Source organism: Lepidochelys kempii, chromosome 3 (genome assembly GCF_965140285.1).
Source record: "Lepidochelys kempii isolate rLepKem1 chromosome 3, rLepKem1.hap1, whole genome shotgun sequence".
Taxonomy (NCBI): domain Eukaryota; kingdom Metazoa; phylum Chordata; order Testudines; family Cheloniidae; genus Lepidochelys; species Lepidochelys kempii.
Window position 1 is genome coordinate 119,769,251 of NC_136382.1, and position 19,206 is coordinate 119,788,456.

A 19,206-nucleotide genomic window follows, 5' to 3' on the forward strand; every position below is an offset into this window, starting at 1 on the left:
TGACACCTCCTCATCCATTATTGGGAGTGGACTACATCCACCCTGATCGAATTAGCCCTGTCAGCACTGGTTCTCCACTTGTGAGGTAACTGCCTTCTCTTCATATAATGCCTGCATCTGTAATTTTCACTCCATGCATCTGAAGAAATGTTTTTTTACCCATGAAAGCTTATGCCCAAATAAGTCTATTAGTCTTTAAGGTGCCGCCAGACTCCTTGTTGTTTTTGTGGATACAGACTAACACAGCTACCCCCTGATAGTGGAACCTAGAGGCCAGGGTCTGTTGTTCTAGGCATTGTATAAACAGAGATGGCCCTGCGCTGAAGAGCCTATAAACGAAATATAAGACTGTAGACAACAGTCTACAACAAAGAGGGAGGCAGCGGAGCACAAGAAAACAATGAAATGTTACCGGTTATCATGAAAAACAATAGTCCCAGCAAACCAGCTGCCTAAGCAGCGTTGAGTTGTTTGGAGGCATCACAGCAGAGCAGAGTTTTAAAGAGGGATTTGAAGGAAACCAGTTGAGGTAGTCTTGCAGATATTTATGAGGAACTTCTCCAATGAGTAAGGGGAAGCATGGCAGAAAGTACGAAGGTGCTTGTTGGAAAAATGTTTACATGGGCCGTCAGGAGTGTTGGTTTGATATCATGTGAAGAACAGACGTGGACATCTTGATACCACCTATGAGATGATAGGGGGATAAGCCATGAAGGGCCTTAAAAGTGCATGTGTTGGAGAGGAGGAAGCCAATTGAAAGATACACTGAGAGGGATGACAGGATCAAAGTAACGAGCCAAGAAAATGATCTTTGCCACAGCATTTTGAATGAATATACAGTAAGGGGGGTAAAATAGATTTGTCAAGGCCAGAATGGAGGATGTTGCAGTTGTCAAGATGTGAGATGATGGGGTCTGGATGAGAGACTTTGCTGTGTGGAGAGAGGAAAGGCTGGATCTTAGAGGTGTTGTTATGCAGGAATGAAGCATCAGGATTTAGGTATAGTTTGGATGCGAGTACCTAGAAAAGAGGGTCAAGTTACATATTTTCCAGATTTTTGTATTTATAGAATGGTTTATATGCTTTAAAAAAGCATTGGAAAAGGGACATAGCTAGTTCCTCGGAGTGTAAAAGTGGTATGCTATGTTTATATTTTACTCATAGTGTTTCATGTGTCAGGGCAGTTTAAAGTTTTGTATTTATTTTAGCAGTAGGCAAACCATTTTAAGTGCTAAATTTTGCCTTCACTTTCTCCTTTTGACAAAACAGTGTCTTAAGCATAGTTTCTAGTGTTTTATATGGTTTTCAGTGGTATTTGCCAGATAATCTATTTCAAAATAGGCAGCATCTGTGAAAGGATGACCAGGCAGGAAAACAATCTTGACATACAATGTATTGTACAGTGCTTGGCAAAATTTGATTTTTATTATTTGTTATAATTTTGATGGATAATATTTATTTTATTTATAAGGTATATTTTTATCAGTTCAGATTTTCACAGTAGCACAAAATTATGTTTTAACCTTTTTTGTTATTATTTTTATTGATTTAAATGTTCACAGTTTCAGGAAATTATGGGGCGGTCTGACTGTGGGGGGAGTTAGACAATAATTATTTAAGTATAGTAAATGTTGAGATTTAAAAAGTTAGTTTTATAACCATTAAAACACAAATTCTCAACATCACATGTCAAGATATACAGAGTAAATATGCTTATATGAAACTCTAAGTTCTCATGAAACATTTTTCTTTCTTTGCCTGTCTGTAAATTTCCGTTATTACTGGTGGAAGTGTGTGTGTGTGTGTGTTGGAAATGACGTTTACTGACATTTACCAATAAAAATTTAATCCTTCCAAACCCAAATATATACTTTGTCATGACAATCAGAAATAGACTAAGACCCTACAAATCCACCTATTTCATGGCCACAGACAAATGACTCATCTGCTTGGACAAATGGAAAACTGCCTAGAGTCATTTAGAGTCAGGCAACACTTTGAAAGAGCAAGAGGATTTAAAAAAAACCCAAACTTTTAAATAACTATTTGGAGTTTCAGGGTAAGCATGATGTCACATTAAATCTCTGGGTAATCATAGTATGTAAATAAACTTAGTGCTATGTCCTTAAGTGCTTGAAACGAGATAAATGTTCAATCATTTTTTGGGGGGAAAGGGGAAGATAGAGGGAAAATCTTCAGTAGAATAACTCCTAAAAGCCACTTCATCTGAAGGGACAGGAGTCACTTTACATTTTTGCTGACCACTATAAGAGTCTAGGCTGCAAGTTCCTTGGAGTTGTTTATTGATATCAATGAATGTTAAAGAGGTTCCTGCCAAAGCATCTTAACCATCCTAACATCCTTCCAAAATTTAGCAAAGCTAAAATGATATCTGTTTAATTCACATGTGCTGTTATTTGTTGATGGTTTTTATTTGTAAGTGTCCTTCAAAACCTGGTCTAAATGTGTTTGAAAAGTACCATCTGCTACCCTGCAATATGGGTAGGGCATGATACTACTGATGTGAAGAGCTGTCATAGCAAATATTTTTATTGCAACTTTCACACCTTTCAAATCTAGTTACATATTTGCTTGTAGTTCAGTGCAGGCTCTGGTTCTTGTCCTTTTAAAAAAGTGATCTCCATCACTTGCTGCCTTCTGAGGACTTTTATCCAGTGCTGATGAAGGTTTGATATGAGTCTGATGAGCCGTGGAAACTAAGGGGTCCGAGCTCTACTCCCTGATAAGAAGGCTGCTGTTTTAGGTCAGAATGTAAAATCCAGCGGGATGAACAAGAAAAGAGAAACAGTGCATGTGTATTCCACAGTTACAGTGCAGCTATGTGTATTATAAAAATAAAACTCTACAGTTTATTTTGACTGTCCATCTCTGTGTTATTCCCTCTTTGTCAGGCAAGTGTAGCACTTCAGCCAAATGAGCTTTGCATCTCAAGTATAAATATATATCTTGTGGCATTTAGGATTCATTGGAGTGGTATTTCTTTTTGGGTTTGTGTGTGTGTGTGTGTGGAGAGGGGTTGATTCAAGGAGTGGGGCAGATGAAAATTACCTTCAAAATGAGCTTATTAAAAATGTTGGACAAATCATCTTTATTCACATTGATGATCTATTCTGGGTTTGATTGGGAAAAACTGACAAAAGATGGTGTTTGGAAATGAAACGTGACCGAAGCAGTTAGCATAAGCTGCGCAATAATTTCTTATAAGCAGGAACAAGAAGGCCATTAGAAAGTGGGATTTATGCTGATAAAAAGGTAGTAAGTCAAACTGACAGTCTTCCTTTAGTACTGGGCTGTAAATTGGCTCCTTCTGCTAGTTAAGGCTTCATTATTATATGTACCAGGCCTGGTGTTGTAGATTTTACCCTTTCCTGTCAACAGGGGGAGACAAACAAAATGGAAGTAACAAATAATAGATCTCTGGGCACCAAATTTCAGGTCTGTTTCTATCTCCTGCTTGGAACAGTTCTTTCCCCAACTGTGTCTAAATGTAATAGAGCCTCATTCTGTAGCACTCTCTCCTCTGTTGTGTTACACGTCGGGATTTTGGTAGCTCAAAATTCCATCTAATTGGTCGGTATGTGAGAAGGAAGCGTGTGCCTCCCTCTTCAGGTAATAGCCTGTGACTGCCATTCCTCGGTTCCTGTTTCTGAAAATGAGATAAGAAGCTTCTGACAGCTTCTTCAGCCTTTTCCATCCAGGTAGAGAATTGTGGTGTTCTCTATTTTTGGGTGTTCTCTGTTACCTCTCCCTGAAGTAGATGAGGTAATAAACACAATTAGTTTCTTCTGCATGGTGGCTGATTCATTACTGGAGCATAAATTCATGGAGTGAGGCGTTTTATTTTAGCAGAGACTGTTGCTGCATTTTCTTAGTTACCAAGAGAAATAAAGGCTGTCAAAGTTGTCTTTGTCGAGCTACAAATTGTAATAGATTAAGAAAGGAAGATGTGGAAAGTGCTCCATGCTGCAGCAAGTTGTTTCAAGTCGTGTTGTTTTGAGAAGTTTTTGTAGGGTCTTTAACCCCCAGCTCTTGAAATCGTCAGCTTCACAACTGCAGAGTATTAAAGATTGTAGGAACCTTATTGAGCTAAGAAATAGGAATCATTCACTTTCTCCTGCATGGATAAGGTCCTTTAGACCCAGAGTCAGAAAGCTTTGTTCTCTCATGGAAGTTCTGCAGACCCTATCAAAGCTGCCATTTCATTTGAACTCAGTTTTAATTTCTGCTGTTTGTCACTTAATATAATTTTCTCTGTGGTAGAGACCCAGCTACCTACATTCTTTGTCCAATCTGGAGTTACTGTTTCAACACCACACTGGTAAAATTATGCTTAAGATATTGCCAGATTCTGTCCCAAAGGTTATTGTATACTTGCAGTATTGCCTTGAGATTGTTCTCAGATTAGTGTTCAACCTCTAGCAAGTCATGAATTTTCTGTCTTTCTTCAAGAGAAGCAGAGAGTGGAAAAATTATATGTCTAGCCACTGTAAACTGGGAACCACATAGGAAGGTTAGTTTTGTTTTTTTAAAACTAATCTTCCACCTCCTAGCAAAGCTTTGTGTACTAGTAGTAATTGAATGGGCTGCAGGGTACACTGGGAATAGTAGTTTTTCAATTCTTTGTGCTCTGAAGATTAATAATCTTACAAACCTCTGAGGGAGATAGAGGGGTTGCTCTCAGACAACTTGTTATCTTGTCTTTCAGAAGTCTGCTTTGAGCACTGAATATGCCTTCAATTCATCCGTTTTGGTTTTTACCCTTGATCCTTAGTAATGGCAGTATATTAAGTAGCCAAGGGGTTTTTTTTATATAGTTTGGGGGTTTGGGGTTTTTTCCTTACGACAATCCAGTTCCTCCAACAAGCTATCTGTATATTTCATGTGAAGTTTCTGAAATCTAAAAGCTTTAGGCAATAAATATTTAAAGTTATGTGGGTTTATCTAATCATTTAAACATACAGAGGGTTGATTGGGGCAGGTGAGATATCTGCTTTCCTTTCCTTTCTTTACTTTGATATGTCAGGGTATTGTGAGTGTCCTAATGACAAAGTTTATAAGAACAATTTTTGTAGTCTCTCTCCTACCTTTCAAATAATTTCTAGCTTTGCTGTGCCAATGGCTTTAACAAGCCTTTGTTATGGAGCCATTGTTCTTTTGTACACTGTTTTCGGTTGAGCCAATGAGGTAAAGTTTTAGTGTATCAGGTTAAGCACCATAATCCAATTAGCAATAACAAGGTAACCACTGTACTTCCTTGGATACTTCACTAAGAATTTACACTAGCTCGTTGCATAGAACTTTTACTGCTTATAGAGTAGCTTAAAAATTCAATATTTTTTCTTCTGCTTTTATGTTACATATATTAAGAGAAAAAAGAAATTAGCGCTAAGAATATATACCAGAGTGAATTCAGTATCTACAGATTTCAGAGTAACAGCCGTGTTAGTCTGTATTCGCAAAAAGAAAAGGAGTACTTGTGGCACCTTAGAGACTAACAAATTTATTTGAGCATAAGCTTTCATGAGCTACAGATGCAACCGATGAAGTGAGCTGTAGCTTATGCGCAAATAAATTTGTTAGTCGCTAAGGTGCCACAAGTCCTCCTTTTCTTTTTGTGAGTACCTACAGAGAAATTTTATTCTAAGACTTGCTGGCTAGGGCAAATACTATAGCTATTTTAAATTTAATTAATTATTTTCATAGCACCTTTCACAAGCCTAAAAGTACTTTAAAGAATTGCAAACTGCAATATATACATTCAGGGATTACTTAAATTCACCACCTATCCATCTGTGAGGTAGAATGCAGCAGCAATTACACTGCAGCAGCAAGAGTACACAGAGTTTTTTCAAGATAGGAAGTGAAGGCAAATACCTTAGCAAACGAAGTGGAATCAAAGTAGGCAATAAGGATGCTCAGTTGTAAAGTAATTAGAGTAGGACACTGGCTCTAGTCTCAGCTTGGCTGCTGATTTGGACAATGGATTTAACCTGTTTGTTCCTCACTTTGCAGATCTGTAATATGGGGATAATATCATCTACCTGCTTCTTGGGTATATTGTATAGTTTAATTAATACTTATAAATTACTTAAAGATTTTTAAATGGAAGGCTAATTATTACTACAAATATATGTGTGGTATATGTATTAGAATTTGTCCAGGGAGACCTAGATATTATTATTATATTGGGGTAACATTCTTACTCTTGTGAAAAACACAAAGGAAACTTTGACTGAAAGTAGTCATTTAATCAGTCTTTTACACCTGAAACAAAAGACTGTATTTTCATCACTACATTGTCACCTAGCACTGTGGTAGAGTGTTAAAATAGAACAAGTGTCACATATTGCATAATTGGCAACACAGCTTGCAACATACTGGATTTTCCTTAGTAAATTGTGTTTGGTTTGTGAGAACTAATGAAATCACAGCATAAGATATTATGGTCATAATTGGCACCCTTGTTAGCAGTCTTAGCAGAAAACCTTTGGTTTTGTAGGCACGCCTATTTGTGATGCTAGCAAATCTTTCCGATTCATAAACTAAATGTGCTGTGTCTGTGCTTATTTGAGAAGGATCCTGAGGCTGTGTGTGAATTTCGAGCTTCCATATGGAGACGTTATGCACTACCAGTCAAACTCCTTGTCTGCATTTATGCTGAGGGTTTTCTAAATGGGAACCCTAACATAGATAACTGGACAAGATGACATGAAGGTAAACAGTCCAGCAGCTGGCCCGAACTATGACTCCCACTGTTTCCAGCAGTGGTGGAGAAGCAGTTGTGGGGGGATGTTAGAAAATCCCCCAGTAACAAAGCCTCTGACAGTATTTGAATGAAATAGAAATTACCAGTTGTGAGATCATTTAATCAGGTGCATGTCTTTCTTTCTCTCCGTCATTCTGACATGTAACATGTTAAGTGCAGGACTACACAGTACTTGGAGGCCTTAAGAATGTCTGGGAAATGATTTCATTTCCCCCTCCAGTCCTCCTTAAATATTTGTCTGTAGAGTTTAGCCACTGGAAATAGAAAATACATTTGACATTCATTTGTTTTAATATTCCATATCTATCTTGTGGCAGAAAGTTACTTCACAAAGCCTCCTCTTGCTCCTCATTTATTTTTTTTTAATGGCATCACGTGAAATGGTGTCCAAAACATGACTCATTGACAAAGCAAGTCGTCTTTTCAGAAAAGACAGATGGAGAAAGCAAATGTTTTTAAAATGTAATGTCCAAAAGTAGTGTAGATGCATTAATAGTAGTAGCTAATTTTTTATTTCAATTAAATGGTACAGCTTTTTTTTTTAATTTGTTTTCGCTCTTTGTAGCTTCTTTGGAGGAGGGGAAACATGCAGTCTTGCAGTTCTGTTGTTATGATTGTACCATAACAACATGTTGTCATTGAACATCTCAATTAAGCAGTATAAAATGACAGTTTCTATAGCACAAGACAGCAGATATCTCCTGATATGTTAAAAGACTGATGCTAGCTCCTCTGCTTGTGTTTTTATTGTATTTTAAAATTGTAAGTCTATAAGATGTTGCAGTATAATTAAATTAGTGGATACTACCAAACAAATTTGAATTGTTAATTGTATACTGTGTAGCTTTCTGTTAGTACTGGGAAGTCACAATGCATATTTGAAATTGGGGACCATGACTGGGACTTGGTTGTATAATCAAAATATTATTGACTTCAACCAGAAATATTTTCAATAACTATTTCCTTTCAATATATAAGATAGTATCCTGCTTTTATATCCCAATATTAAACAAATTAAATTAAGAAGTAGGATCAGGTTGACTGAAATAAGCACTTTTAATACAGATGTAGGCACTTGTGTGCAGAAAGACTGAAACTTTTATCCACAGAACAGGAATATAGATAGATCTTTGTGGTGTGTGTGAAAAATATATTTTACCTTTATTTCCCCAGAGATATTTCCTTCAGGTTAGTTGAAGTAAGGACAGATATGTGCTTTCCCGTTGATATTAAACCTAGTGTCTCACCTGTGGAAAATTGTAGAGTTATGTCTTTTTAAAAGAATTTCAGATATCAATCTTCCAGAAGTTTACCTCCACAAAACAAGGCCTCCCTCCACCTATTTCTTTGATCCCAGGTGTATTCAGGCGCCATCAGAGTGATAGGGAATATAAGTCAGTCTAGAGATTGAGTAACATATGAGAAGACTCAATTTCTAATTTCTCTACAAACTTATACAATATATTCATCCAGGAAACTTTTTGTATATTTTCACTCTAGCTCTACACGTACAAGGATAAGGAATTTATACTGTGGATATGAATTCACAAAGTCTACTCCAGAATGACTTCACTCTTAGGGTCTTATATCAAGTTTCATAGTATTTAAGGTTTCCGTTGTACCATAAAGCAATGTAACAAACAATGTGTAGTACAAGGCAGAATGAGGTCTTTGAAAAAATTGTTAAATCTGAGGGTGTATCCAGTAGTTCATCATAATGACAATTAGTAGCTATTGAAATAGGAATTTAGGTCGAACATTTGTTTAAATAATCCCATCCCAACTTTACAGTAATAGGCAGCGACTGCCATCTAGCCAAGTGATCTTCAGTCAGGTCTATCAAACTATCATTAACTCTCTACATGTCCTGTATTTTCAGTGTAATTCTTACATCCTTATACCTGAAACCTTCCTCCTTCTGGATTAATGCCTGAGATTCAATTATCTTCCTAGAGGGCTTTCGTGTTCAACTCATTAATTTTGAAACCAGAAATATAAGTATTTTTTTTTCAGTTGTATCACTAATCAAGGAACAGTAGCATTACCTTTCTGTATACATATGAAAATATATTTTCACAATAAGCAGGGCATTGCTTTCCAAGTGATAATTTGTTCATTAAGTTTCCTATGTTCAAGCACTGTATCTCTGTCATTCCATTATGTACAGTTCAGTTACCAGTGGAAAAAGTAGGGGAGATGAAGGGCAATTCTGACTTGGTATTCCTTTGTTCCATCAGATCATGGGCAAAGGAGATGTTTCATTCTGATTACTGTTCACAACAGCATTACAGAACTCTCAGCATTTCAGTCCATTGCACAAATTGGGGCGGAGGGCAGGAGGGGATGTGAATGAGTGGGCATTGCTCTCAAAACTTAAAAAAAAATCGCCCAGTTTCATCAAATCTTTTAAAGCATCCATTGGTGAGTGTTCATAGATCATAGACTATCAGGGTTGAAAGGGACCTCAGGAGGTCATCTAGTCCAACTCCTTGCTCAAAGCAGGACCAATCCCCAATTTTTGCCCCAGATCCCTAAATGGCCCCCTCAAGGATTGCACTCACAACCCTGTGTTTAGCAGGCCAATGATCAAACCACTGAGCTATCCCTCCCCCATATATATGTTAGATTAGCCATATTTATTTACTGTAATACCTCTTTGGTCAAGGGGAATTCAGATTATTTTCTTGAAGGGACTTGCTGCCTTGGGGGATGAGCAGTTGCTTTTAAGCTTTTGTTTCATTCAGAGTTCAAGACTCAGTTAGAATCTCTTCTTGGAAAGGTTTCAGAGTAACAGCCGTGTTAGTCTGTATTCGCAAAAAGAAAAGGAGTACTTGTGCCACAAGTACTCCTTTTCTTTCTTCTTGGAAAAACCCTGAAGCATCGTAGCTCACATGTTAAGTGTTGGGCTGACTTGAAAGTGTTTTCACCAATATCTTTCAAACTTCCACTTTAGTTTCCTGAATAATTTCAAACAAAAAGACTGTTTTATCAAGTAGTGTAGCCACATCGCAGTTTTCATCCATTTTATGTGAAAAGTAATTTAACCCACCTCCTCCCTCTTTAACTGTTTATGTTCTTAAGGAAAGAAACCAGTGTCTTGGAGAAGTGCCATAGCACGTTTTAGAATTCTGAAGGTGGGGGATAACGCAGTCTTCCTTATTAAAAGACTCTGTTCAATTTGTACCTAATCCAGTTGTATCTACCTACAAAGACCCAATGAAACAAACAGCTAAATAATATTTACTAACTTACCTCAAAATACTTGTCTATGTGTTCCAAAGATCCATCAGTTTTAAGTCCCTATTACTTCAGAGCACTTGTACAGCTCACTTGTTCAGTAATGTGTGTGATGTATGGTTAAAGGTTCTGATGATGCTGAAATGTCCTGTTTTGACATTTTCAGAACAAACCATATATATTTTTCCTTTCAAAGGAAAAGGACTTTTGTCCCATAGTAATTATTTTTATTTTGTATTCTGTATTAAAAATGTAATTTTTCCAAAAGAAACATTTCAGTCAAGTAGAAATGAATTTTTTTTGCAGAATTTCCTTTTGTTGAGAATTTTGAAATTTTAAAATTCCATTCCAAATCAAAACTAAAACAAATTTCAAAATCCTCTGTGAAATGGAATTTCTATTCTCTGCCCTGTTCTGCTATTGCATAAAAGACCCAATCCAAACCTTCAGAATTCCTCTTACCTCAAAAACAAGCATTGAAATCTACATCTATCTAATATGATTTTTTTATCTTCTAAGAGCTATCCTATTCTAATTTTCTGAATGCTGACATTTTCAGCCATAAAAGTCTGTTTTATTCTTTTTTCTGGTCCCTGCCAAATTCATAGTCATGATCACAGTCATTATGAGAATTTTCCTGCAGATTTACTACACCTTTTTGAAAAGTTTCTTGAGTTTTGATTTGTGAGCTCTGCCTCAGTTTGCCATCTTTCTGTAACATGGAAGATACTGGGGATAATGGCAGCTGTTTCAGAGGAGACTTATGGGATGTCTACACTACTAACTTAAGTTGACCTCTGTTAGGTTGACTTACAACCACTGCAGTAATGACTGCGGTGGTTCATGTTGGCACTACTCTTCTTCTGTTGGTGGTGTGCATCCTCACCAGGAGCGCTTCCACTGACTTGAGGGGCACTATGGGGGGGCTGAGAGCCCGAGCTCTCAGCTCTGTGCACAGATCTGGCCCTAACCCCAGTCTCCACTCCCCAGAGCTGGCCCACTTGGCTTTCGGCTCCCAGCTCAGAGCCTGGCAGCTTCCCAGAGTGGGGAGCATGGGCAGCAGCCCAGTGGGGTGCTGGGATCCAGGGGGTCAGCAGGGCTCCCTTCAGGGAGCCCAGGAGGCAGCCCAGTGGAATGGGGAGCTGGGAGGGTGAGCGGCAGCCTAGATTGCAGCTGGGAGCTGGGACCTCTTGGAGCAAGGAGCATGGGCTAAAGTAGCCTGACTGGGAGCGGGGAGCTGGGACTCCTTGGGCAGCAGGGCTCCCTGCAGGGAGTGGGGAGCCTGGGCAGCATCCCAGGTCAGAGGAAGGAGCTGGGAGTCTGGGTGGCAGCCTCACTCAGAGCTGGAAGCGGGAAGCTGGGGGCTTGGATGTCAGCCTGGCAGGGAGTGGGGAGACCGGATAGCAGCCCAGCTGGGAGTAGGGAGCCCAGGGGGCATCTGGGCTCTAGCTGGGGTGACAGCCTAAGCTGTGGGGTTTTCTTGTCAATATCACTGCTCCAGCAAGAATGACAGCGGACATAAGACACTGTCTCACCCTACACAGACACTGTGTCGCCATAAGCCCTACACCTTTTGTGGAGGTGGAGTTATTATGTTGGTGTAGTAGGGCACTTAACATCGGTGGGAGCATGGCTGTAGTGTGGACAGTGACAAAATTAGGCCCATGTAAGCTGCCTTCTCTTGACCTAACTCTGTAGGGTAGATCAGGCCTTACTCTTCCTCTGGCTCTGGGGGTTTCTGCCCATTAGTTTGGCTGCTTTCTTTTTCCTTGACTGAGGTAGGCAATCTTTGATGGATCTTTTAATATGAGAGTATAATCCTCGAAGACAGAGCACAGGGATGGATTAGCCCACAGGTCATGAGAATGAATCTCTTAGTATTTTGAGACCATCACTGCCAATTCTGCTTCTCACCCCACCCATTTTTTCCAATCATCTGACATCATCTTGCATTTAGATTAATTTCATTTGTATTAATTAAACTGAAATAATTTTATGCTGTTATTAGTCAGAAGTTAGCTGCCTAATTTTCAGTTTTGGGGAGTTTTTTTTTTTTAATTAAAACCCTTTTCTTAAACTCACCACATTGTTCATTTTAAAAATTAATCCCATCCTCCTAGATTGTGGGTAGTGTGTGTGTCTCTTGGGTTTTGGTGTTTTTTTTTTTTTTTGGTAAGTGCTTTTGTGCAACAAAAAATAGGTTGTTTTTTCTGTTTTCTTTTTTTTTTTAAAGCCAGAGTTACTTTCTTTAATATTTCAGTGTTGCTAACCCAGAAAATGTGTCCCCAGTAATTAACCAGAGAGAGAAAGGTGGGAGGAAGATAGAGGTGGTCAGTTCAAAATAGTGCTAGAATGCAAAGTTACTAGACAGAAACCAATAAAATATTTGTTGAGAAAGCTTCGGACATAACTCCTGTGACAGTTTATGCCAGATGAGGATCTGTGCCTTGGAGTTTATGGAAATGTTAAAAAGAAATAAAATATGAACAATGTAGGACAAGTTTATATATATATATATAATTCTATTTTAAACCAATATGATGCACAATAGATCAAAGATAAATAAAGCTTTAGCTATGGAAAAAATAAACTAAAAATGGGATATTTTATTCATTTTCACTTTCAACCTTAAAGTTAATAATTACTATATATTTTTAGATGATATCAGTAAAGCAATTCTCAAAGGTCCTTCATGTTAGGGAATCAGAGGACCTCCAGTTTGACCAGTTGTCTGCTAAATGCTATGGTAGCCTCTCCTCTACTTTATAGTTTCTTTCATTACTCTCAAAGCCACTTTTCATTCTAGCAGTTATTATTTGTATGATGATAAAGAAAACACAATAGTGAAAGGGTAAAGCAAAGGGGGAAGGAAAATACAGGAGAAGGAAAAAAGAAACCTGATATTATAGAATGGCACTAAAGAAACCATGTCTAGCGAGACATCTATAGTGGGGAAAAATGGAGCACAGAAGGAGAGATTGAGAAGAATAAATCTCTTAAAGTCAATTAAAGAAACGTTCCTTGGGTGCATACGCTATTGTTAAAGTCCTTTAGCAGGTTGCAACTCAAATATGTGGTGACAAAAAAAAATCTAGTAGGAATACAGTCAAAGCTGTTAAATGCATAATCTTGATGCTCTAAACATGTTTTCTTTTATTACGTTTGTTTATGCAGGATACACTACAGTAAGAAAGCACGTGGCAGGTTACCTGTTGGAGTGTTCTCAAGTGAAAATCTGCTAGCATATGAAAAAAGTATGTTAAGCAGTTGTGTACAATGCTGTTAGTTTTTTCTGGTCTTTACTTTGGTACAAGCCGTCTTTTGTGTGAGTTCAGTATTCATTCCACTAAATTATGGTGAACGGAGGGTGTATTTTTGTGTTTTGATTGAAGCCTTAAAAGTGCTAATTGAGCACCGTATGCTCCCCAATAGCCAAACCGTTCTTTCAAGCTGGTGGCTTAGTTTGGTTCATTCATTATTTCATTGCTTCACAAGTTGAGGGGACAGCTCATATTTTATACGTTGTTAGGCAGTGTACATGGCTTGATTATTATTATTTTTTTAAACAAATGAGGATTTCTAGGGGAGATTTTAAACAAAATCTTGGGCTGTGTTGTGGATCACAGTCCACTTCATGCCTCAGTATCCAGAAAAGGATAATTAAGGCTTCAGTCATCATTTAAAATGATCATCATACACATGTGCCAGCCAAATCCCAGGGAGAGATTTGAGATTAACCCAGGGTAATCTGAAAAGACAGCCCTCTTCCACCTGGTTCAGCCACTTCCTGTTTCTCCTTGCCCCATCCAGGTAAACCTACCCTTCCTTCACCCTCTGCCATCAACTGCAGAGGGAGCCCTTATATGTGTAGCAACCCCTTTTCTTCCTGCCAGCCAGCCAAAGGATCCCCGTATGCAGTCTTGGTAAGCCTATTTTGTATGTGTGGTAGTGGTGGGGTTTCTCTCTTAAGACAAGAAGCCAAAACAGTCTGGAGTTAAAACAGCAGCACATTTTCCACTAGGGAATTGCTGGTTAAAATAAATCTGTCTTTTTTAAATCTCAGAGTTGTTCAATAGATTTTTCTTTTCCCTTCGACAGGCATGGCTTAATGCCACTTTTTTGTTAATATTACCGAGGTGTTTTACTGCAGCTTTGGTGGTGATTATAAGACTACTACATTTTGGCTAACAAATGCAATGAAAATCCCCCTGTGTTTTACATTTCACTGCATAACATGTTTATATAACATGTTAAACACTTCTGTCTTAGGAATGGCTTTCCATTCAGGCAAAATGTATTTTCCACCTTGCTTTTTCAGTGTAACAGAGGAAATTATATAGAAGTCCCCAGCTTCTAAATGTACAGTTTTCAGTATAAGAAACATATTTTCTTATCCTTATAGTTATTTTTTTCCTTTTTTCCCTTCATGGTTTCATTTTTCAGAGTGTCTTTCAGTTTTATGAAGTGAGAGGTTGTTTATCTATAAGAGGCAGTATTCATAATGTTACAGAGAACTTGAAAATGTAGTGAGAAAAAATTGAGGTCCGCACCAGAGTATATGGTTGTGTGAGTGCTAATTTGGCTTTTTGTATTCTTGTCCTGTCTGTCTGTGCTATTTAATGTTCTAACATCTCTCTGGTTGGTTTAATCCATATGTCATTCAGATGGGGACCTGTGCTTTGGCATTGGCCTGACAATCAGTCAGCCATGGAGTAGAATGATAAAATTATGAAAACTGTGTCTGTTCATTGGACCAGTGGAATTTACAAGCATTTTTCCTAGATGTGCCTAAACAGTATATTGCTACGCCTTGGCTCACATGCGAGGGGTTTTCTGGGATATAAGCCTTGTCAAGAGTCTGAAGACTCACTTTCTTCTCTGTGGCTCTTTCTTGTTCACCCCTCCCCCCCGCACCCTCCCTTTTTTTAATTTATAGGTGTTTTCTTCCTGAAGATGAAATGTTGAAGTCAACTGCCCGAGTGTTTTGATGCTTACAAAAATAACAATGTATTGTTAATAAAAACTAAGAACAAGGGAGAGTATTTTTGTGATGCATAGCATTTTGTTACTTCTATGTTCAGTCACTATTATAACTGTGAATGTGATGAGAAATGTTGTTTACATACAAATTCTGGTTAATACAGTTTTTTTATGTAGCAGTTTTACATGAAGTTAGCTTGATGGCAAGGCCATGTTTGTTTCATATCTTACATTTTTGGTTACATGTCATATCCTGCATTTGTACAATTAAAAGCATAGTACATGTTTATATTTGACATAAAATAGAGGAGTAGAGCTATTTTTGGATAAGAAGAAACTTCCTAATATGCATGCAGTTAATCTGCAAACAAAATATTTCTCAAAAACAACCAAATAAAAAAAGTAAGGTCTCGATCCCACCTTTCAGCAAAGATTTATTAGCAATTTGACTTTAGTGACATGATCCATTACTACTAATGATCCATTACTTTTATAAAATTTTACTGTGTTTGTAGTACTCTACTTTTGAAGTGTTACTGTAAACTAAACTAATATTTTGAAAAGAACTTAACAAAGTATATTTTATGATGAAATAGCCTTGATATTTTTTCTTTAAATCTTGTTTGCTCTGTTGCTAAAATGCACTCTTCAGTAACTCACAACAGGACTCCCAGTCTTCAGTGAAAATTAACAAGGTTTTACTGTACATTTGTATTATAATAGAATTTGCTACGGTTTCCACATGGGAAGGATAAAGTTATTGCTTCAACATAGAAATAGTTTTGGTAGCCTTCTGCTTTATATGTGCTAGTATAGCGAGGAAAAGCTGTTGAAGAGTTACTGACTTGCCTGATTTTTAAATGGTGGGTTCAACAGAACTTCTGTACAGTTAAACTCTTTCTTCTCCAATTTTTTCTTCTTTTAGTTTGAGTGTACTTGCACAAGAAAATAAGGCAAAAGTAAGAAGGGCTTGTTAGTTCAGTTAAAACTTCAATACTTTGTAATAATTTTATCGTCCTACTTTTACTTATTTTTCTCGGAATCAGAGTTCTGCTTGCATATTTTTTATAGTAAATTAAGTGGCACAGTCTGTATCTTCGTGTCTTCTGACATGAATCTTCTCAAAGAAAGAAAATGGGGGTCTCATTTGTATTTGTCGCCTCAGAATGGCTATCAGGAAAATGCGGTGTCCTGGTTCTGTTGTTCATTTATTCTTATCTAGATGCCTTTTAATAGCTCTGGTTGTGTAGCTTGTGCAGTGCCAGTCCTGATTTAAAGTCCTCACAGCCAGAGAAGAGATCCTTTAGTTTGACTTTGTCTCGCAGCTTGGGCTCTACTTACTGCCATCCTATTTGAGCTCTATGGTATTGATATCTGATAGTCCATCAGTACAAATGGTGAGCACGCTCTTAATTTTGAAACTTGGATGATTATTTATGTGTTGTTCATCATCTAAAGTGTGTGATACTTCATGGAACATAGAGAAATGCATGGTCCTTGCCTCAAAGACATTACTATCTAAGGGCGTAGTCCTGCAAATGTTTACACATTTGCTTAGCTATACTCAATTAATTAGTCCCATTGGGATCAGTGGGACTACTCACATGCGTAAAGTTAAGAATGCATGATAGTGTTCGGTGGACTGGAGCCTAAATAACACATGGCATAAGAAGTAGATATAAAAAAACCAAAGGGTTAGGTAGGGTGAAAGGAGGACAAAGGTTCCCACAAGCTAGTGTGGTCATTTAGAGACTAATATATACATCTTCATGGGGTTTTAAGTTATGTTATTTGTAGTTTGCTTTTAGTTGTTGCTTTATTTATATTCTATAACTTAGTTTAAATAAGATATAAAAACTAGAGACTAGTGAATACTTCTGAATCACATATTTCATGCGTCTAGTCATAACATGCTTCATAGGGTTCTGAAGTGTGCATTACATGTGTATCTTTGTCTTTCTAGTTTACCTAATACATTTGCTTCCTCACCCCCCATTTCTCGTTATGCCTTTGTTTTATTGCACTTAATAGAATTTTCACTAGCTAGAAGGAACAGATCCTGAAGAGGATCTTTAGGGAAGCACAATCAAACAGATGTAATATTTTTTAAGGCATAAATATCTACCTCCCAAATGAGAGAGTTAAAGATTTACAGTGTATCATAGAAAATTTTTTTTTAATATCGTGAAAATCTTGAAAATCCTTGACAGCCAAGGAGCCTCTCCATAATGGTAATGTAACGGTGTTTTCTTTTTAACTTTAAGATGAAACAAAATTATTTTCAGATCAGTTAAAAGCAACAGAGTGGAACAACATTTTACATGGTTGCTCATGTTGTTTTTCTCTTTTGATAACAAAGAGTGGTTATACTGGGTGTTAATTATTTTATTTACAGTGCTCCTTTACTTTTGGAGTGGCCTGTAGATGTGCTAAGTCAACCCCGGTTGCATTACTTCAGGTGACCGTTCCCCGACCTCAGTGAGACTGTTGACAGGCGTGCAATTCGCAGGATTTGGCCCAGTGACATACAGGTTTCTAACATACCTGTCACCTTTTTAATTTTGCCAATGCAGATATCATACAGGATTGTGCCCAACCTAGCCCAGCTCAGGTATGAAGCAAATAAAATAATAATCTGAATACTTTCTCCCCTTGCTTTAAAGAAAGGACACTGAGAAAGCCATCAGCTTTTTCTTGGTTGTGGGATTATTGCAATAAAATTTGCATGTTGAATGCATCAAAAATAACTAACTTTTAAGGGTGACCTGCTGATTCATAGATTCTAAAGCCAGAGGGGACCATTGTGATCATCTGGTCTGAGCTCCTATGAAGCACAGGCCATAGAACTCCCCCAAAATGATTCCTAGAGCAGATCTTTTAGAAAAAAATAGTCCATGATGGAAAGTCCACCACAATCCTTGGTGAATTGTTCCAGTGGTTAATTACTCTCACTGTTACAAATTTGCACATGATTTCCAGTCTGAATTTGTCTAGCTTCAGCTTCCAGCCACTGGATTGTGTTATACCTTTCTCTGCTAGAATGAAGAGCCCCTTATTAAATAGTTGTTCCCTATGTAGGTACTTAGACTGTAATCAAGTCACCGCCTTCTCTTTGTTAAACTAAATAGATTGAACTCTTTGAGTCTATCACTGTAAGGCATGTTTTGTAATCCTTAAATCATTCTAGTGGCTCTCATGATGTCTTCCTCAAAAATTCCCTCAACACTAAGTATATTTGTTAAATGCTCCCAAATTGCCACATTAAGAGGAGCACTTATTCAGAAATTTAAAGGTGGCTTCTCCTCTTAAACTGGCAATTTGAGGGCATTCAGCACTTATTGGGACTGTTGATGGAATTGGATTATAGAGAGTTGTAGGTCACCTTTAGCCACACAACTATTAATTTATTTTACCTTTTTGTGTTCCAGCTACTTTGAAATATTTCTTTTGTGATATTTTATCATAAAGTATTCCCACTTTTAGTGCAAAAATATATTTATTATTGCTTCCTCTCTAGCTGCTATGTGATGATGATGGTTTCTGCCATTGATTTATTTTCTATTTTGAATGAAGCAAAAAGGATACATTTTTGCATGCCTATCACTAGACAAGGTTATGTTGAGGTTAAGGAAGGGAACAGCTGGGTGTTGGTTAAAGTGTTTTGCAAATGGATCTTATACTGGAATGATTTTCCTTCCTATAAAATAACAGAGCGAATTTCTGTGGACACTATACAACTTCTTCATGCCCCTGCTAAATTTAAAAATCTCTGTTTTCATTTCTTTTTTCCAAGAGAGACTTTCCCTTCGCAAAAAGAAAAGGAGGACTTGTGGCACCTTAGAGACTAACCAATTTATTTGAGCATAAGCTTTCGTGAGCTACAGCTCGCACCGATGAAGTGAGCTGTAGCTCACGAAAGCTTATGCTCAAATAAATTGGTTAGTCTCTAAGGTGCCACAAGTCCTCCTTTTCTTTTTGCGAATACAGACTAGCACGGCTGCTACTCTGAAACCTTTCCCTTTGTAATATTTGGGTGGGGCTGTTAAGCTTTTTCTTATTGTTGTTGGAATGTTAAATCTTAGCTTGAACCATAAAAGTTTCTCCACTTGGTGCCATGGCCCTGGGAGGTAAAATGCATGATATACAAAGTACATGCTATTAATATTTAATTTAATCCTTTTTCAATAAAATTAGACATTGTA

General features: G+C 37.6%; 1 protein-coding gene across 18 annotated transcripts in view; it reads left to right on the forward strand.

Annotated features, from left to right (window-relative positions):
* Positions 1-19,206, forward strand: part of ARID1B (AT-rich interaction domain 1B) — a 405,620-nt gene that overhangs the window by 54,341 nt on the left and 332,073 nt on the right. The window contains exon 1 of one of the 18 annotated variants that reach the window (XM_073337750.2): positions 13,202-13,278. The exons of the other annotated variants lie outside the window; for them this stretch is intronic. Coding sequence (XP_073193851.1) covers positions 13,270-13,278 — 9 coding nt within the window. The 5' untranslated portion in view covers positions 13,202-13,269. Of the gene's footprint in view, positions 1-13,201; positions 13,279-19,206 lie in introns of those variants that run through there. 18 annotated transcript variants of the gene reach the window in all.